Source organism: Magnolia sinica, chromosome 3, assembly GCF_029962835.1.
Source record: "Magnolia sinica isolate HGM2019 chromosome 3, MsV1, whole genome shotgun sequence".
In the NCBI taxonomy this organism is placed as follows: domain Eukaryota; kingdom Viridiplantae; phylum Streptophyta; class Magnoliopsida; order Magnoliales; family Magnoliaceae; genus Magnolia; species Magnolia sinica.
The window spans coordinates 107380967-107398783 of NC_080575.1; the positions used below are offsets into that span (position 1 = coordinate 107380967).

Here is a 17817-nt window from a genome sequence, read left to right on the forward strand (position 1 = left end):
GACTTCTATTGATGAGATATGCGGCAGTATTCACAGCATCTGCCTAAAAGGTCTTGGACAATCCTGCATGTAACCTCATGCTCGTGACGCGCTCAAGGATGGTCCTGTTAATGCGCTCAGCCACACCATTCTGTTGTGGTGTCCTTGGAATCGTTTTCTGATGTTTGATTCCATTTGCTGCACAATACTCCTCAAATCTCTTATCACAGTACTCTACTCCATTATCAGATCTGAGACATTTTACTGTTTTACCTGTCTCATTTTCTACCATAACTTTCCACTTCTTAAATACATCAAATACATCAGATTTATGTTTTAAGAAATATACCCACGGTTTTCTACTAGCATCATCAATAAAGGAAACAAAATAACGTGAGCCACCAAGAGATAATACTGATGTCGGTCCCCACACATCAGTATGTACAAGATCCAACAGATGTGTCTTTGGAGCGCGTCCCGTCTTCTTGAAGCTTACCCTCTTCTGCTTACCATACACGCAGTCCTCGCAGAATTCCAAGTCAATAGACTTCAGCCCTAATAGCTTCCCTTTTGACAATAGCACTTTCATCCCTTTCTCACTCATATGTCCCAACCTCTGATGCCATAACTACCCATTCACTCCAGTTGATGCGACTGTGAGTGAACTATACGATCCCGAAGTCACGTACAAAGTACCTTCCTTCTTGCCTCGAGATATCACCAAGGTATCTTTTGTGATATTCCAGGAATCACTGGTGAATGTCGTCACATAACCGATATTGACCATCAAGTTACGTTTCAAACTCGGTACATGTCTGACATCCTTCAATTTCAAAGTCATTCCGTCTTTCTGATTTATATGAACGTCTCCCTTTCCAACGATACTGCACGACTCATCATCACCCAGGTAGACTCTCCCAAAGTCGCCTGACACATAATCATGCAGAACTTCCTTACACGAAGTGGCATGAAACGAAGCACCCGAGTCTATAACCCAAGACTCATTCCTTGCATCAAGAGACAAGATCAACGCCTCTGTGTCACTCTCCTCAGATAGATTCACTGAATCCTTCCCGCCTTGAGAGCTTCCTTCTTGTTTCTTGAGCGCCCTGCAATCACGTTTCATATGCCCCTTCTTCCTGTAATGCCAACACCCGTCTTTGTCTTTCGGTCCCTTGGACTTCTTCCTCGACTTAGAACGTCCGTGTTTATTGCCTCCTTTGTTCAGCGATCTTCCTCTTCCTTCAACGTTTAGAGCATTCCCTGAATCGTCTGAAACTCCTGATGCCTTTCTTCTAGATTCTTCGCTGAGAATTAGACCAGCCACATCATCAAATTTCAGCTTTGTCGACCCTGAGGAATTGCTCACAGCAATCACCAAACCATCCCAACTGTCTGGCAAACTGGACAAGATCAATAACGCCTTGACCTCATCCTAAAAAACAATGCCAACGGATTCCAACTGGCTCGTGACTGTATTGAACTCGTTTAGATGTTCAGCCATGCTCCCACCATCTGACATCTTCATGTTGAATAGCTGTTTCATAAGATGAACCTTGTTGGACGCTGAGGGTTTTTCATACATGATGGCTAGGGCTTCCATTAATTCTTTTATAGTTTTCACCTTGGATATGTTGAAGGCGACGCTCTTAGATAAAGAGAGTCGGATCGTTCCTAAAGCCTTCCTATCTAGTAAAAACCATTCATCATCTGTCATCTTTTCTGGTTTCTTTTCTTTTCCTCCTAGAGGAATATAGAGGTCCTTTTGATACAGATAATCTTCTATCTGCATCTTTTAGGAGGCAAAGTTTGAACCATCAAACTTTTCAATTCTAGTCTTCCCTTCTTCCTTCATCGCTCCTAATAGAACTAAACCAATAGCTTTGATACCAGTTGTTGCGCAGCATGCCAACAACGCAGTGAACCGAGATCCAATCTCCGGTCTCACCCACAAACGATAAACAGGAAGAAATATAAACTAGAAATAGAATCAAAGCATTCAACCAAACCACAAGACAATATATACGTGAAAAAACCCCAAACTAGGGTAAAAAACTACGGATGCAAACTTTCACTATGAAGAAAACGAAGATTACAAGGCAAAATACTAACCTCTCCCTTGGAAGTACATAGAAAACCCTTTGCCCACACCTTAGAATTATTTCTCATACCTTAGAAAAGCCCTAGGGACACCTATTTATAGTTTAGGCAACTTCTCTTTCGCATCCTTGTGAAAACCGACTCAAATTTCCGCAGTCCGCATCAAATCTGGAAACGAATCTGTGTAACCTCGACTGGTCGAGCGGACCCCTCAACCGGTCAAGCATGAGCCATGATCGGTCGAGCACCTCGGAACCCAAAATTGATGCTCACTAGACTTTGAGTCGAGCCAGTCCACGACTGGTCGTGTAGGTTGCACGACCGGTCGTGCGGCCCTCAGATGTGGCTCCACATCTCAACAAGGGTATAGTCTATTTCAAAATATGAAACCTAATACAATCTAGAGTGAAAATTAGGGTTTGGATAATTTTAGGTAAGTAAAAATATTAGGAATTTTAGGTTTAAGGTTAGGATTGTGGATGGGTATGGGAAAGTTGGGTTTGGGAGAAGACGAATATTTGGGATAGGAGAATTAAGAATTTGAAGAAAATACCTGGATGGGGAAGAAAAGAGAAGATGGTGTGAGGATAATTGGAGACCTCGCACCTCCATTGATGAAGATTAGCTTCGCACCAATCTTTCTTCTAAATCACATGGAAGTATCTTCAAATCGTATGAAGATGGGAGAAGAAAGCAAGAGTGTTTTTTTTTTTTTTTAAATCACAAAATTCAATAGGAGAGAGGTCACATGCCCCCCTCTTTTTATAGATCCAAGAAGTTTAAAAAATTACAAAAATCCCCGTCTTGCGAATTTTAACGAAAATAGTCTTAGTCTAAATAAAATCAACTAAAACACTCATAATGTGTCTAAATATAAAATAATAAAAAACTAAATCCCAAAATATGATAAATTCTAAAACTGATGTGGATGATCAACGATCAATGGTCTGATCATGTGATCCATGCGATCCAATGGCCCGATCGTCACGTCCCTCTGATCCAACGGTCTGGATCACTCCATAAAGCAGCCCATGTGTATATTCCCAGTGTAAGGTCTTCCAGATGCTTGCACATGCACATGAGGTCTTCAACATGATCACGAGTACTCGCCTAACCACAGGGAAATCGGCGCGGCCTACCTCCTCCTCTAATACGTATGTAAGGGTGTACGTGATGTGATGTCCTCATCAACCTCCACTGAGTCAATGACTTGACTCGGTTGGGTTTCATCAAGACTTAAAAAAGAAAAATAAATTAGGTCGCTACTCTCATAATGCTCATTCAGGATTTGATTGACATAGTCTATTAGATACGACTCAACTCAAGAAAACTCGGAGAAACTAATAAAATAAAATACGATAAATTTGACAAACCTGGACTCGTTTCACCAAGATTCCACAATATTTATAGTTCTTTGATATCACCAAGCCTTGGTGTTCAAAATTCAAAAAATCTTGACTGACTGACTTGATTCTATTCAACTCTAGAGACTTTCTGGTTGAGTTTTTAAGTTCCAAAACCAAGCTAGAGAGTAAATAGTTACTGAATAGGACACTATTTTGTTTTTTAATTTCCTTCTTTTTCTGGGATATGCTCAGTGTCTCAATATGAAGCATAAATGGAAGGAAGAAAATACAACATGGCAGAAAATGCTAAGAACAAATATAAAAGTAGAGAAATTAGGTTTCGATCACTAATTGTAGGATTAGGGTTGCCCATCTTCTAGAAAATTGTATCAAGAAACTCCCCCTTAAATGAGAGAAATGCAATGCGGGGCTCTTTTCTTCATTTTAAATTACATTCAGGACATTGTGGAAATGGCATTGTGTGATATCAGAACCCCAATAACTCAGAACTTGATGTTGTTTCGAAATGAAGATGTAAAGTTACCATAAGATGATTTGGAAGAACCCATGCTACAGATTTCAAAGAGTAAATCCCGACTTCAATAGGATTGAAGTCATGAATTAAGGGAATAATTCAGCTGCATTCGTGTTTTGTTGTCCATTAATTGGTATATGTGCTCATGTGATGTTTCCAACTGTGAGAAATATTTCTAAATGAGTCAAGTCCACCTGCATTCCATTTAGATTTTACTTTTATGGTTAACACAAGGGTTATTTCTCTGTTTAGACACTTGCATTGGGAAAATTGACAAGATTTCAAAAGAGTTAGTGGTTTTCATTGAACAAAGATTTGTTTTCCTGATTAATGATAAGTCCAATGTTTTCTTAATTTTATGCAAAGAATCTTGAAAGTTGATTCTACAAATCTTCTTTCTAAACTTAATTTCGGTGTGTAAGATAACACCTTTCTGTTCCTTCTCTTTTCTGCAGTTGATTCTAATAAAAAAAGGTGGACAGGTTATTTATTCTGGTCAGATAGGTCAGCAATCAAAGAGTGTTATTAGTTACTTTGAGGTCAGTCTCTATTCTTTCGGATTCCTCTATTTGGAATCAGGGATATGCAGCTGCAACTTGCGCTATCTTATTTGAGAAATATGATAGCCGTATTTCGTAACCTGATATTCTTTCAAGAATATCAAACATACCCTATTGAACTTGTGGACTTGTTTGCATTTCTCATTTATTTCTTGTTTCGGCTTTTGAAGGGGATTCGAGGCATACCAAAGATCAAAGATAACTACAACCCCGCAGCATGGATGTTAGAAGTTACTTCTACATCTGTCGAGAGACAACATGGCATAGACTTTGCTCAAATTTATAAAGACTCGTCTCTCTATCAGTGAGTTGGGCACTTACTAATATCTAAATACTATTGCCTTGCTTTCTAGATTGTGTAATGGTAATGGTACTTTATATACAGGGACACCAAAATGCTGGTTGAGCAATTGAGCATACCTCCTCCAGGCTCAAAGGATTTACATTTTTCCACTCGTTTTTCCATGAATAAATGGGTCCAGTTCACAGCATGCTTGACGAAACTTCACTTATCATATTGGAGAAGTCCTCAGTACAACTTGAAGAGAATCTCTTTTACCTTTGTCTCGTCATTGTTCCTTGGCTTACTTTTCTGGAAACATGGGAGCAATATGTAAGTCATTCGGTTCCACCAATTGGATGCATTCTTAAACTGTAGAGTTTCTAAATATGCAGGAAAACTTTGTATGAGTAGTCCATAGTGATGAAACTCATGATAGGTCTTGGATGTGTTCGTGACAAAAGATGAGAGCAGACAATAATCTTGCCTGAATCACGGATTTTGCTATCCTTAAGACAGTAAATGCTCCCAACACTAGTCAAACCGATACTGCAAAATGGGTTCCAAGTCTGCCTCTAACATAATTCAGGCACAAATCCAATACTATTGCTATGCATTAGTTTGCAGTATAGATATGATAGGTTTTGGAGAAAACCAAGAGAAATCACCACACATAACTGAACTTCAGATTGGTGAGGTTTCCCCTAATGCCAAACCCTCAAAGAAAACAACAATATCTATCAACCCTAAAAAGAGAACAATGTACAAAAATGCCCCTATATAGACATAGCCACCCAACATGGGGTGAATGGATAAAAAGAAAAATATATTACAAGCAATAATACGAATATAATATAAACAGGTGAGGGGACAAACCCTTCACCATGGCCATCTAGCCGTGCGGCCTAGCCACGTGTGGCACGTGTGACATGGGCAATCATATATATCAAACATCCCCACTTAAACTGATGCGGGTTATCAACCAACAACAGTTTGCCAACAATGAAGGAATGTGGTGTAAAAGACAGTGCCTTTGTAAGAATATCATAAATATAATCATGTGATGTCATATGAGGAAGAGAAATGATACCTAACTGATACTTCTCTCGAATAAAGTGACAATCAATCTCTACGTGCTTTGTCCTCTCATGAAAGACGGTTGGAAGCAATCTGAATTGCACTGATGTTATCCACATAAAGTGGAGTCGGAGCTATAAGATGAATACTAAGATCTGACAAAAGGCCTTGAATCCACACAATCTCACAGCATGTAGCAGACATCACACGATATTCAACCTCTGTGCTGGACTTAGAGACTGTGGGTTGTTTCTTGCACTTCCAAGAGATGAGAGAAGTGCCAAGAAATACACAATATCCAGTAGTAGAACGGCGGGTGACAACACAACCACCCCAGTATCAAATAATCTGAGGCACGACAGTCATATGAAGAGTCCCCAGGACAGAAACAAACTGAATGACAACCTGGACAACATATGTAATATCGGGATGAGTCATTGTCAAGTACACCAAACTACCCACCAAGCGACAGTAAAGTGTGGGCTTCTCCAGAGGTTATCATCGTCACGACCATACTGAACATTTAGCTTCATGGGCGTCTGAACAAACTTTTGATCAGTCGACTTTGCAAGAGCAATGAGGTCCGTGGTATACCTATGCTAGCTAACTAGAATTCTACGCTCAAATCAAGAGATCTCAAGACCTAGAAAATAAGTGAGGGGGCCCAAATCTTTCGTATGAAATGAAGAGCATAAAATCATCTATAACTCAGAAATCCTAGAAGAGTCACTATCATTCAATAACAGGTCATCCACATAAACTAGAATGATGACAATGCCATGGGAAGTGGTGCGTGTAAACAAAGATGGGTGGTGTCCACTCTGAGAGAAGTCAACACCAACAACCACATCATGGAAATGCCGGAACCAAGCACGTGGAGCCTGCTTGAGGCCATACAATGCTTTCCTCATAAGACACAACATATATCCTAAACCATCACTAGAGTTAAGTGGCTGCGTCATATACATTGTTTTATGCAGTCATCCATTCGAAAAATTGGCCAAGTACGAACCAAGGCAACTGCTAGAAGAGTACAAATGGTCTTCATTTTCACCAATGGGGAAAATGTCTCATCATAATTTATCCCATATTCCTGCCTTTTCCCTTGAACAACTAGCTGTGCTTTATACTGATAAAGAGATCCATCATATTTCAACTTCACAGAATATACCCGTTTGCTGCCGATAACTTATTGTCGTGGAGGATGTGGAACAAGGTCTCATGTATGATTCTCAGCTAGTTTTTTAAGCTCCTCTGCCATAGCATCCCGTCAACAACTCTGAGAAGCGACCTGTGAATAGGAGGTAGGGATAGAAACAGAATCTGATGTAGAAGACATAACAGATAGTAAATCAAACGATCAGGAGATTTATGGGGCTAAGTAGAGCGACATACTAGTGGGGGAACCAAATCAATAGCCAAGAGGGAATGGGGATCTGCAATAGGTGAAGTAGTCTGAGGAGGAGACGGAGGTGGTGCTTTGGGCCGACGTTGATATATTTGCAAGGGACGAGGAATAGAAGAAGCAACCAGAATATCTGGAAAATCATTTAACTTAGAGGAAGAAAAACCTGAAGGAGCAGTAGTAGTAGATGACTAGGAATAAAAAGGTTCATGCTCTAGAAAAACTACAGTACGCGGAATACGTACCCGTTTACAAGTAACACCAAAACAATGAAACCCACCTTTGGGTATCACCAAAGCCCAAATAATACATCGAGTGGATTTGGAGGATAGTTTGTTACGTTCCCAAGTAGGAAGGTGAACATAACAAACACACCCAAACACACGAAATGATGAATAATTAGGTAAGGAGTCAAAGAGAACAAAATAGGGAGAGACAATACGAAGAAGGGGCTTCGACATATAATCAATAAGATATACCGAGTGCAACATAGCCTCAACCCAGAATATACGGGGAACTGACATATCAGACATCAATGTATTTGCAATCTCCACAATGTGGCGGTTCTTCCGTTCAACCACCTCATTTTTCTCAGGGGTGTCAGAATAAGTCTTTTGATAAATAACCCCATGATCATATATATATATATATATATATATATATATATATATATATATATATATATATATATATATATATATATATATATATATATATATATATATATATATCCAGCAAATTCCAAAGAAATATTCCCCCCTGAATCATAATGCAACACTTTAATTTTCTTACTAAACTTAGTATTCACCATGGAGGAAAACTGTCGGTAAATGTAAAAAACTTGCAACTTGGAATGCATGAAATGAATCCATGTAAACCAAGTAAAATCATTTAGAAATATAACTTGATATCACAATCCAAATTTAGATAAAACAACGGAAGGATCCCAAACATCAGTATGCACCAAATCAAATATAACAGAAGTACGAGAAATACTCAAAGAAAAAGAAGCAACTTTTTTCTATTTGATAAGCAACATGAAGAATAAGGCAAACTCAAAGTAGATTTATTAATGTCCAATTTATCTAATAAACTAGAGGAAAACAAATGGCAAAGCCTATCAGAATGCGGATGATCAAGGCGACAATGCCAAAGTCTCCACAATATATTAGCACGAGAAATATCCAAAGCAGACGGGGCGAAAAAACAAGAGGCTGAAGTGACATCGGAAAGGGAACTCCAGCATGAAGAGGCAACCATTCCTCTTACCACTCCCACTACTTTTCCCATTGTTAGATCCTGCACAACACAAAAATTACTAAGGAAAAGAACTAAATGAGGATTTTCAGTAAGCTGACCCATTTTTCAAAATAAAAAGACTGATTAGTAGTAGGGAACAATCGTAAAATACCAACCGACTTAATGGGCAGTAATGCACCATTAGCCGTAGAAATAACTTAATGACTAGTATAAGGACCAACATCACGAAGATGGGAAGAATCGGAATCAATGTACCAAGGAGATGACAAAGATATACCTGATAGACCCACAATAAAAAGGGCCTGTAAAATCTGTTGAACCATCTCAGGGGTTAGAGGAGAGGCAGAGATAGAGTTAGCAGAGTCACTGGAAGCAGGTGTAGGCTCAAGAGGAGTAGTGGTAGCAACAAAGGCATGATCACGACCATGTCCATGGCCATGACCATCGCATCCTCGGCCTCTGGAAACAACAACAAAATCCTTTGCTTTACATTCAGAAATGCCATGACCACTCTAGTGATAGTAAGAGCACCACTCCTTGCATTGTGAGACCAGATGTCCCACCATATTACAGCCAAAGCACGTCAGAGTGCGAGTATCACAAGTACCAGATGAGGCCACCAACGTCGTATCAAAGGAACCATGAGATTGAGGAATCGAGGAAAGAACCTTATGTAAGACTCTTATTAGGTGGGTCACACATGATCACAGGTTTAGATCTGACCGTTGGATTATTTAGATTGAGCGATTTAGTGGGCCCCACTGCAGTTGTGATCATTGTAAGTAGGTTTGGGGCAGGACGCTTGAGTCGTGGTCCCTGTACATGGTTATTAAGCCGTATAAGGAAACCTACAATGTGGAGACCCTAGAGGAGAGAAGTGTAATGGGTAAGTTTCTCCAGCCCTCTTTCCTATAAATAGATGTCTTGGTTCCTTCACCCACATAAGAGAGAAAACCTTAGTCCCATTGAGAGGTTCTCTTGAGGGTGTGAGGTGCGGAAGATTAAGATTCCTGTCGGCGACATTGAGGCATTGAGAATGTCTTCCCAATCAGGTATGCCTTAAGATTATTGTGTTGAATCTTCATTATTGATGCATAGATGATCTGTCAATTCCGCAATAGAAATAACACCTTAAGCCGTTGTTCTTTCACCAACAAATCATTGATCATCCAGTTAAGGGGATAGACCCCTCCACCACAACCATCCAGTTGTACGGCCCAGCCACATGTGGCATGTGTGAATGGGCAATCATATATGTCAATCATATATGTCTAACAAGATGAACATCCTCGGACATCTTAGTAAACCGGTCTAGAAACTTGAGGCCTTGTTTGGGAGCTTATATTTGGAGTGCATTGGAATCCAAAGCACGAATCTATAAACCGAGAGGAGCTGAAAGCTTTTTTGTATTTGAGACAACCCAAAGGGGTTGAATATACAGAGATTACAGTCATCTATACAAGGAAAATAATAAAATCAGAATCCTCTACATATGGAAACTAACTATACAAGGTATATTAGCTATACAAGGTATGTGAGCCTGTCTAACATCCCTTAAACTAATGTTAGTCATCGACAAGCAATAGTTTGCCAACTAGAAATGAGTGACGTGCAGAAGTGAGGGACTTGGTGAGAATGTCAGCAATCTGATCATGGGATGTAACATGTGGATGAGAAATGAGCCTAGACTGAAATTTCTCACGGATAAAGTGACAATCAACTTCAATATGCTGTCTGTTTATGAAAAATCGGGTTAGAGGCAATCTGCATGGCACTTAGATTATCGACATGGAGTGGAGTAGGATTCTTCAGAGGAATGCCCAAGTCGGAAAGAAGTCCATGTAACTAGACAAGCTCACTACACGCAGCGGACATCGCCCGATACTCGGCTTCTGTGCTTGATTTGGAAACAGTGGCCTGCTTCTTATACTTCCAAGAGATGAGAGAAGTGCCGAGAAAAACACAGTAGCCAGTGGTAGATCTTCGTGTGAGAGCGCAACCAGCCCCATTAGCATCCGAATAAGCACGAAGGTCCAGAGTCGCCGTGGAGGAGAAGAACAGTGATCAATCTAGAGTTCTATGTAGGTACCGTATGATGCGCAACACTGTAGTCATATGAAGAGTCCGAGGAGCAGAAACAAACTGACTGACGACTTGGACAGTGTAGGGAATATCAGGGCGAGTCATAGTTAAGTAAACTAGACTCCCAACTAAACGGCGGTATAAGTCGGGCTGTGCAAGTAGATCACCATCGTCACGGCCATATTGAATGTTAAGCTCTAAGGGAGTCTGAACTGTCTTCTGATCCGTCAATGATGCCAAGGCGAGAAGATCCTTGATATATTTAAGCTGGCTGACCAGGATCCCATGTTTAGAACGTGAAATTTCAAGCCTAAGAAAGTATGTGAGATGGCTGAGGTCTTTCATCTTGAAGGAGGATTGCAAAACTTCCTTTAAAGCCGAGATGCCAGCAGCATCGCTACCAGTCAGAATTAGGTCAACATAAACGAGAACAATGACAATGCCGCGAGCAGTGGTGCGCAAAAATAAGGATGAATCATGACTACTTTGAGTAAAGCCAACACCTGTAATAACATCGTGAAAGTGTTGGAACCATGCCCGAGGTGCCTGTTTGAGGCCATATAGGGCTTTCTTTAGGTGACATACCTTATTGTAAGGGATTAAAGAGCTAGGAGGAGGTTTCAAATATACTGTTTCTTAGAGGTCTCCATGAAGAAAAGCATTTTTCACATCCATCTGAGTAAGTGGCTAAGAGCGAACAGAAGAGATTGCCAGAAGAGTACGAATAGTTTTCATCTTGGCCATGGGAGCGAAAGTCTCATCATAATCAATTCTGTATTCCTGTTTGTATCCCTGAGCGATAAGTCAAGCCTTGTATCGATCCAATGATCCATTAAACTTGAGCTTGACAGAATAAATCCATTTGCTACCAATTAGCTGTTGGTCAACGGGTCGAGTGACAATGTCCCACGTATGATTATCATCCAATGCCGCAAGTTCTTCTGCAATAGCCTTCTTTCAACAATCATGAGTGGCTGCCTGAGAGTATAAAGTAGGAATAGAAACAATATCTAGAGTAACATTCATGGCAGACATAGAGCATATCAAGCGATCAGGCGTTCGATGTACACGATCGGAACGACGTATCGAGGTAGGTTCAGAATCTGCAACAGGTACAGTAGGTTCGGGTTGAGAAATAGGTGGTGGAGCTGTACGTGGTCGACGGGAGTAAACCTCAACGGATGAGGGAGAGTACTTGAGGCAAAAGGAATATCAGGAAAGGTGGTTAGACCAGGAGATTTTGGGGCGTGCGGAGGAAGAAGAGATGAATGAAAGACAATATGTTCAAGAAAAACAACATGTTGTGAAACCTGAACTTGACGAGAAACCGGATCATAACATCGAAAACCCTTCTGAGTTTCTCTAAATCCCAAGTACATACATTTGATTGATTTTAGAGATAGTTTATTACGCTCACGTGAAGCCAGGTGAATATAACAGACACAACCAAAAACACAAAATGTGGAATAAGCAAGAGATGAGCCATTAAGAACAAAGTATGGAGATTTACTGTTCTGAACGTTGGTTGGTATCCGGTTAATCAAATAGACTGAATGTAACATAGCTTCCGCCCAGAAAGAACGAGGAACACTCATAGCTGTCATCAGAGTGTTGGCAGTTTCAACAATATGACGATTTTTTCGTTCAGCCACCCCGTTCTGTTGTGGAGTATCAGAACAGGTGGTCTGATGAATAATCCCATGACTCTGAAGAAATGTACAAAGAATTCAAGATATTCCCCCCTGAGTAAGAGCGGAGAGTTTGAACTGGAGCTCGAAATTGAGTCTCCACCATAGAGTGAAATATCTTGAATTTTTCAAAAACCTGTGACTTCGAGTGCAGGAAGTAAATCCAGGTGTAACATGTGAAATCATCAATGAATATAACATAGTATCGTAACCCAGAGAGAGACATAATTGGTGAAGGACCCCAGATATCTGTATGCACTAGTTCAAACATAGAAGATGATTTTGTAATACTTAAAGGAAAAGGAATACACTTACTTTTTGAAAGACAACAAGATGAACAAGAATAATCCAAATCTGTTTTATTAAGAGAAACGTTCCATAACATGCCAGAAGAAAATAATTGAATGAAACAATCGGAATGTGGATGACCAGGACGAAAGTGCCACAGTTTCCACAATTTATTTGCCGAACAAATATCTGATGAAGATGGAGAAAAGAAACAACGAGTCGGAGTGACAGATGGATCAAAGTCCAGCACGTACAGACGACCATGCCGCCTACCCATCCCAAGTACCTTCCCCGTTGCCAGATCCTGCACAAAACAACAGTTGGGAAGAAATATGACTAAACAGTTATTGGATGTGAGTTGACCAACTGAAATTAAATTGGAGGAGAGGTTAGGGACATGAAACACATCACGAAGGGTGAACTGGCGATGAGTAGAAGGAGAGAAAGTCAATGATCCAACGGACTGAATAGGTAGTCTAGTGCCATCCGCAGTAGAAATAGCCTGGTTTCCAATGTAGGGACAAATATCACGAAGATGGGATACAACACCAGTCATATGATTGGAAGCACCCGAATCGAAGAACCATGTAAAAGATGAAGAAATACCTGACATACCGGCCGCAGAAAGGGCCTGAACGATTTGCTGGAGCATCTTAGGAGTCAAAGGTGATGAAAGACCTTCAGCAGAAACAGTAGAGGCAGAATTACTGACAGATGGCTCGGAAGAAAAGTGGCAGTAATAGCAGAAAGAGCACGACCACGGCCATGACCACGACCACCACGTCCACGGCCGAAAGAAGATGCATAGGCACGTGTATGGCAGTCCTGAATACCATGACCAGTCCGTCGACCATAAGCGCACCATTCTTTGCATTGAGTGACAACATGACCCACCTTATTGCAAACGCAACAAGTCAAAGGAGTGGAACCATGTGTTGGTGCAGTGGTGGACACAGCAAGTACCATATCAGATGATCCCGGAATTGAGGAAGGAAGAGAGAACTTTCAGTCGTTGTTCCTTAGCCAATAAATCATTAATAACCGAATTCAATGAAGGAGTAGGGCTACGGTTCAAGAGAGCAGCCCGACAATGCTTAAATTCCAGACGCAACTTCATAAGAAATTGTCGAACTTGCACACTCTCGTACATAGTTTGGAATATCTTATAGTAATGAGGAAATGTTGGATCCATCATAGCCATCTCTGTCCAAATTGTAACAATTTTGGAGTAAAATGATTGAATACTGTCGTTACCCTGAGTAAGGTTAACGAGATCCTGTTCCAAGCGGTATAACCGGGCCGCATTACTCTGTTGATAAATTGTCTGGAGATGGTCCTACATTACCTTAGCAGTGCGATGAGGTGTGAGGCCAACAGCAATGGAACGATCGACTGAATCAAGAATCCAGGTAATAATCTGTCCATTGTTCATTTCCTAATTAACTAATTTGTCGGCATCGGTAGAAGTAGGGATAGGAACAGATCCATCAATTAGTCCCCACAAACCTGATGCAGGACGTGAATTTAAATATGATATGCAAGATTGCAGGCTTAGATCACACCAATTCAGAAACAATCACACAAATTCCACATCCCACATGAAAATCCAAACATTCAATTAAAGGGGAATCTATGCGGGTCCAAGCCGACACAGGTTAGGACTGGACCAATAAAATTATAAGCCAAACGATGTCAAAGGGAAATAAAATCAACTACTCATGCATAAAAATTAGTCCCTAATCCAAGGGATTCCTTAATTTCAATTCAAGGAACCCTAAGGTGATAAAAAGGGGCAAATCAATTAGGGATCATGTAATATAGGGTTAAGATTCATAAAAAAATGGCTATGAGAGGATAAAAGAGGATAAAAACCTGAACCAAAAGATGATCCCGCGTGTGGACAGCAACAATGGCCCAGACGGAAGTGCGTGTGATCCCGGCCGCACGTGTGTGGGGCCCACTATTCAGAAAAAGGCCACCTTGGCCCTGGTCGGCTAGGGATGGACTCCAAAATTCTCAAATCTCAGCTCAATCCGATGTACGGTTTGTGCGTGGTGCTCCGCCGAAGTTTCAGCTCGCCTGCGGGCCGAAATCTGGAAACCTGCTTCAATGAAGAAATCTGATGCAATAAAAGGACAAATTCGAAGTACGGATGGTGGGGGAAGATGGAAAAAAAAGATGATGGAAGATGGGGGTGAATTGGGATCGATGTGGCTTTGCACCACGGTAGTTAGCCCTTCGAAAAGCGAGAGCTTCGCACCCACTTTTGAATTCTTCCACAACTCACGAAGAGAGCAGAAAAATAAAGCAGGAATTTTTTTATTAACCTCAATGAATGAAAAGAACTACAAAGAGTGCCTATTTATAGGGAGAACCTTATACCCAAAAACTCGCACCATGTGCGACACCTATTACTTGGCGATGACGTAAACTAGAATAAAAACCAAACAAGGAAATCTAAAGCGTTCACGATGTTCTAAATAATAACAATAAGCAAAACCTAAAATATAAAACCAATCCGACGAGTGGGCCACGATCATGAGATCCCATGGTGGGCTTTTCTTGACTATCGGGCCACTTTTCTAAACCAAAACTTGTCTTTTAGCTAGGAGGCCCTCCCTGGACGTCGTCATCGAGCCAGATCGATGGTGGGGTCCTCCTTCTGCGTACGTACGTGCGTAGGGGTGGTGGTGTGCGGGGGTGCGTATGCACGATGTCCTCATCAACTATCCCCAGCTGCGAAGATTTCGCCACTGGCGAAATAAAACTCCTGAACCGCTTTAGGATGTCTGGATCAAGTCTCTGAAGCTCCTCCTCAGTGAGCCACGCGCTGTCCGAAGTTGGGCGTGACTTCTATTTAACTAGGTATTTCTGAAACCCGCTATCCGACGTGGAAATTATTTCATGGTCCAGGATATCCTCTATTTTCTCTCTGGGTGTGTGAAGGCTATGTATGGGAGGCAGAGGCTGGGATGAAAGGTCGGGAAGAGGCCATGGATCAAAGGGTAAGGTTGAGACATCAGGATGGGTGGGCGAAGGGCCGGACAAAGTATCAGTGGGTCCCTGAAAAGCAACTAGATCCTCCACGTTGAATGTGGAACTAATTCCCATGGAAGGTGGAAGATTTACCGCATACACATTGAGACCGTTTCGCTTTATAATTTTGAAGGGCCCAGCGCTACGCGCGTGTAACTTACGAATGGCCCCTGGAGGGTACCGCTCGGGCCTGATACGGACCATCACAGAGTCCCCAATATTGAACTCTTTGAAACGTTTATGTAGGTCTGCAGAAAATTTGTAATGCTCATTACTAGTTGTGATCTTTCGCCTGATTTCTTGATGCAATGAATGTATGTGATGCGCAAAAGACTCTGCAGACTCTGATGGCCTATGGGACAGTGACATGGGGATAAGATCAATAGGTTTCCTAGGCTTATAACCAGTAATGACTTTAAAAGGACTTAGACCTGTGGACCTATTGACAGAACTATTGTATGCAAACTCGGCTATGGGTAGTATGGCGTCCCATGTCCTGGTATGCTCCCCCACTAAACATCGAAGTAAACTCCCTAGGCTCCTATTAACCACCTCAGTCTGGCCATCGGTCTGAGGGTGGTAGGCAGAAGAAAACTGGAGCCTAGTATTCATCATGTGCCATAGTGTCTTCCAAAAGTAACTCATGAATCTCACGTCACGGTCAGACACTATGGTTTTTGGTAACCCATGCAGTTTGACAACCTCACTAAAGAATAGCTTGGCAACATGAGAGGCGTCGGAGGTCTTGGAACAAGGAATGAAGTGGGCCATTTTAGAGAAACGGTCCACGACAACGAATATGGAGTCATGCTTTCGAATAGTCTTGGGAAGTCCAAGCATGAAGTCCATACTGATGTCCTGCCAAGGGATGAATGGGACTGGCAAAGGTGTATATAATCCTGTATTCTGTTTCCTCTGCTTTGCCAGTTGACAAGTACGACATTGCCCTATAATTTTGGCCACGTCCCGCTTGAGGCTTGGCCAATGAAATCTATCCTCCACTAGGGCAATGGTCTTGTCATGACCGAAATGACCTGCAACCCCCCCTGAATGTAACTCCCAGACAAGAAAATCGCGAAGGGAGGTGCGTGGTATGCACAAGCGGTCACTCCTAAACAAATATCCGTCCAAAATCAAATACTCACTGTTAGCTCCTGACGGACTCTCTAATAAAGTCATACATAACCCCAAAATCTGGACACTCAGAATACTCTTCTTTGATGCGCTCAAGGCCCGTAACTTCAACGTTCATGGAGTTGAGTAATGCGACTCGACGACTCAACGCGTCGGCAGGCTTATTCTCTACACTGGCCTTGTGCTTAAGCACAAAAGTGTACTCTTGAAGGAATTGAACCCACTTAGCGTGCCTGGGGCTTAATTTCTTTTGAGAGTTCAAGTATCTTAAGGCCTCGTAATTTGAGAACAAGACATTCTTGCGGTAATAAGTAATGTCGCCAATGGCGTAGTGATTGCACTACCGCGTAGAATTCCTTGTCATAGGTGGAATATCTTTGCTTCGCCTCATTCAGTTTCTCACTAAAAAAGGCGACAGGGTGCCCTTCCTGGCTAAGTACTCCTCCTATGCCGACTCCTGACGCGTCACATGCGACTTCAAAAGCTTTTGAAAAATGTGGAAGTCGCGTAACTGGAGCTTCGGTCATCTTGACCTTTATCTCCTTGAAGGCCTTCGAGGCAGCCTTTGTCCATTGAAACTCTCCCTTTTTTATGCAGTCCGTGATGAGAGCCATAATGGAACTGAAGCCTCGAATGAACCGCCTATAAAAAGTGGCTAAGCCATGAAAGCTGCGCACCTCATGAATATTGCGAGGTTCAGGCCAATTAACGATGGCCTTGACCTTCTCGGGATCCGCCGATACGCCCTCAGCTGACACAATAAAACCTAAGAAGATCACACTACTAGACAAGAACGCGCACTTCTTTAGGTTGGTGTACAACTTCTCGGCCCTAAGGATCCCACATACCTGCTTCAAATGGTTGAGGTGTTGCTCCTTAGTCGTGCTATAAATCAAGATATCATCAAAGTATATGACCAGGAACTTCCCCATGAAGGGTCTCAACACTTGGGTCATCACACGCATGAAAGTGCTTGGGGCATTAGTTAATCCAAAAGGCATAACTAGCCACTCATATAGCCCATCCTTCGTCTTGAAGGCCGTCTTC

At 41.7% G+C, this 17817-nt stretch overlaps 1 protein-coding gene across 1 annotated transcript in view; it reads left to right on the forward strand.

Annotated features, from left to right (window-relative positions):
• Positions 1-17817, forward strand: part of LOC131239053 (pleiotropic drug resistance protein 3-like) — a 67172-nt gene that overhangs the window by 38606 nt on the left and 10749 nt on the right. Inside the window, exons 11-13 of the mRNA XM_058236613.1 lie at positions 4416-4499; positions 4691-4824; positions 4906-5133. Of these exons, the coding sequence (XP_058092596.1) occupies positions 4416-4499; positions 4691-4824; positions 4906-5133 (446 nt within the window). The remainder of the gene's footprint in view (positions 1-4415; positions 4500-4690; positions 4825-4905; positions 5134-17817) is intronic.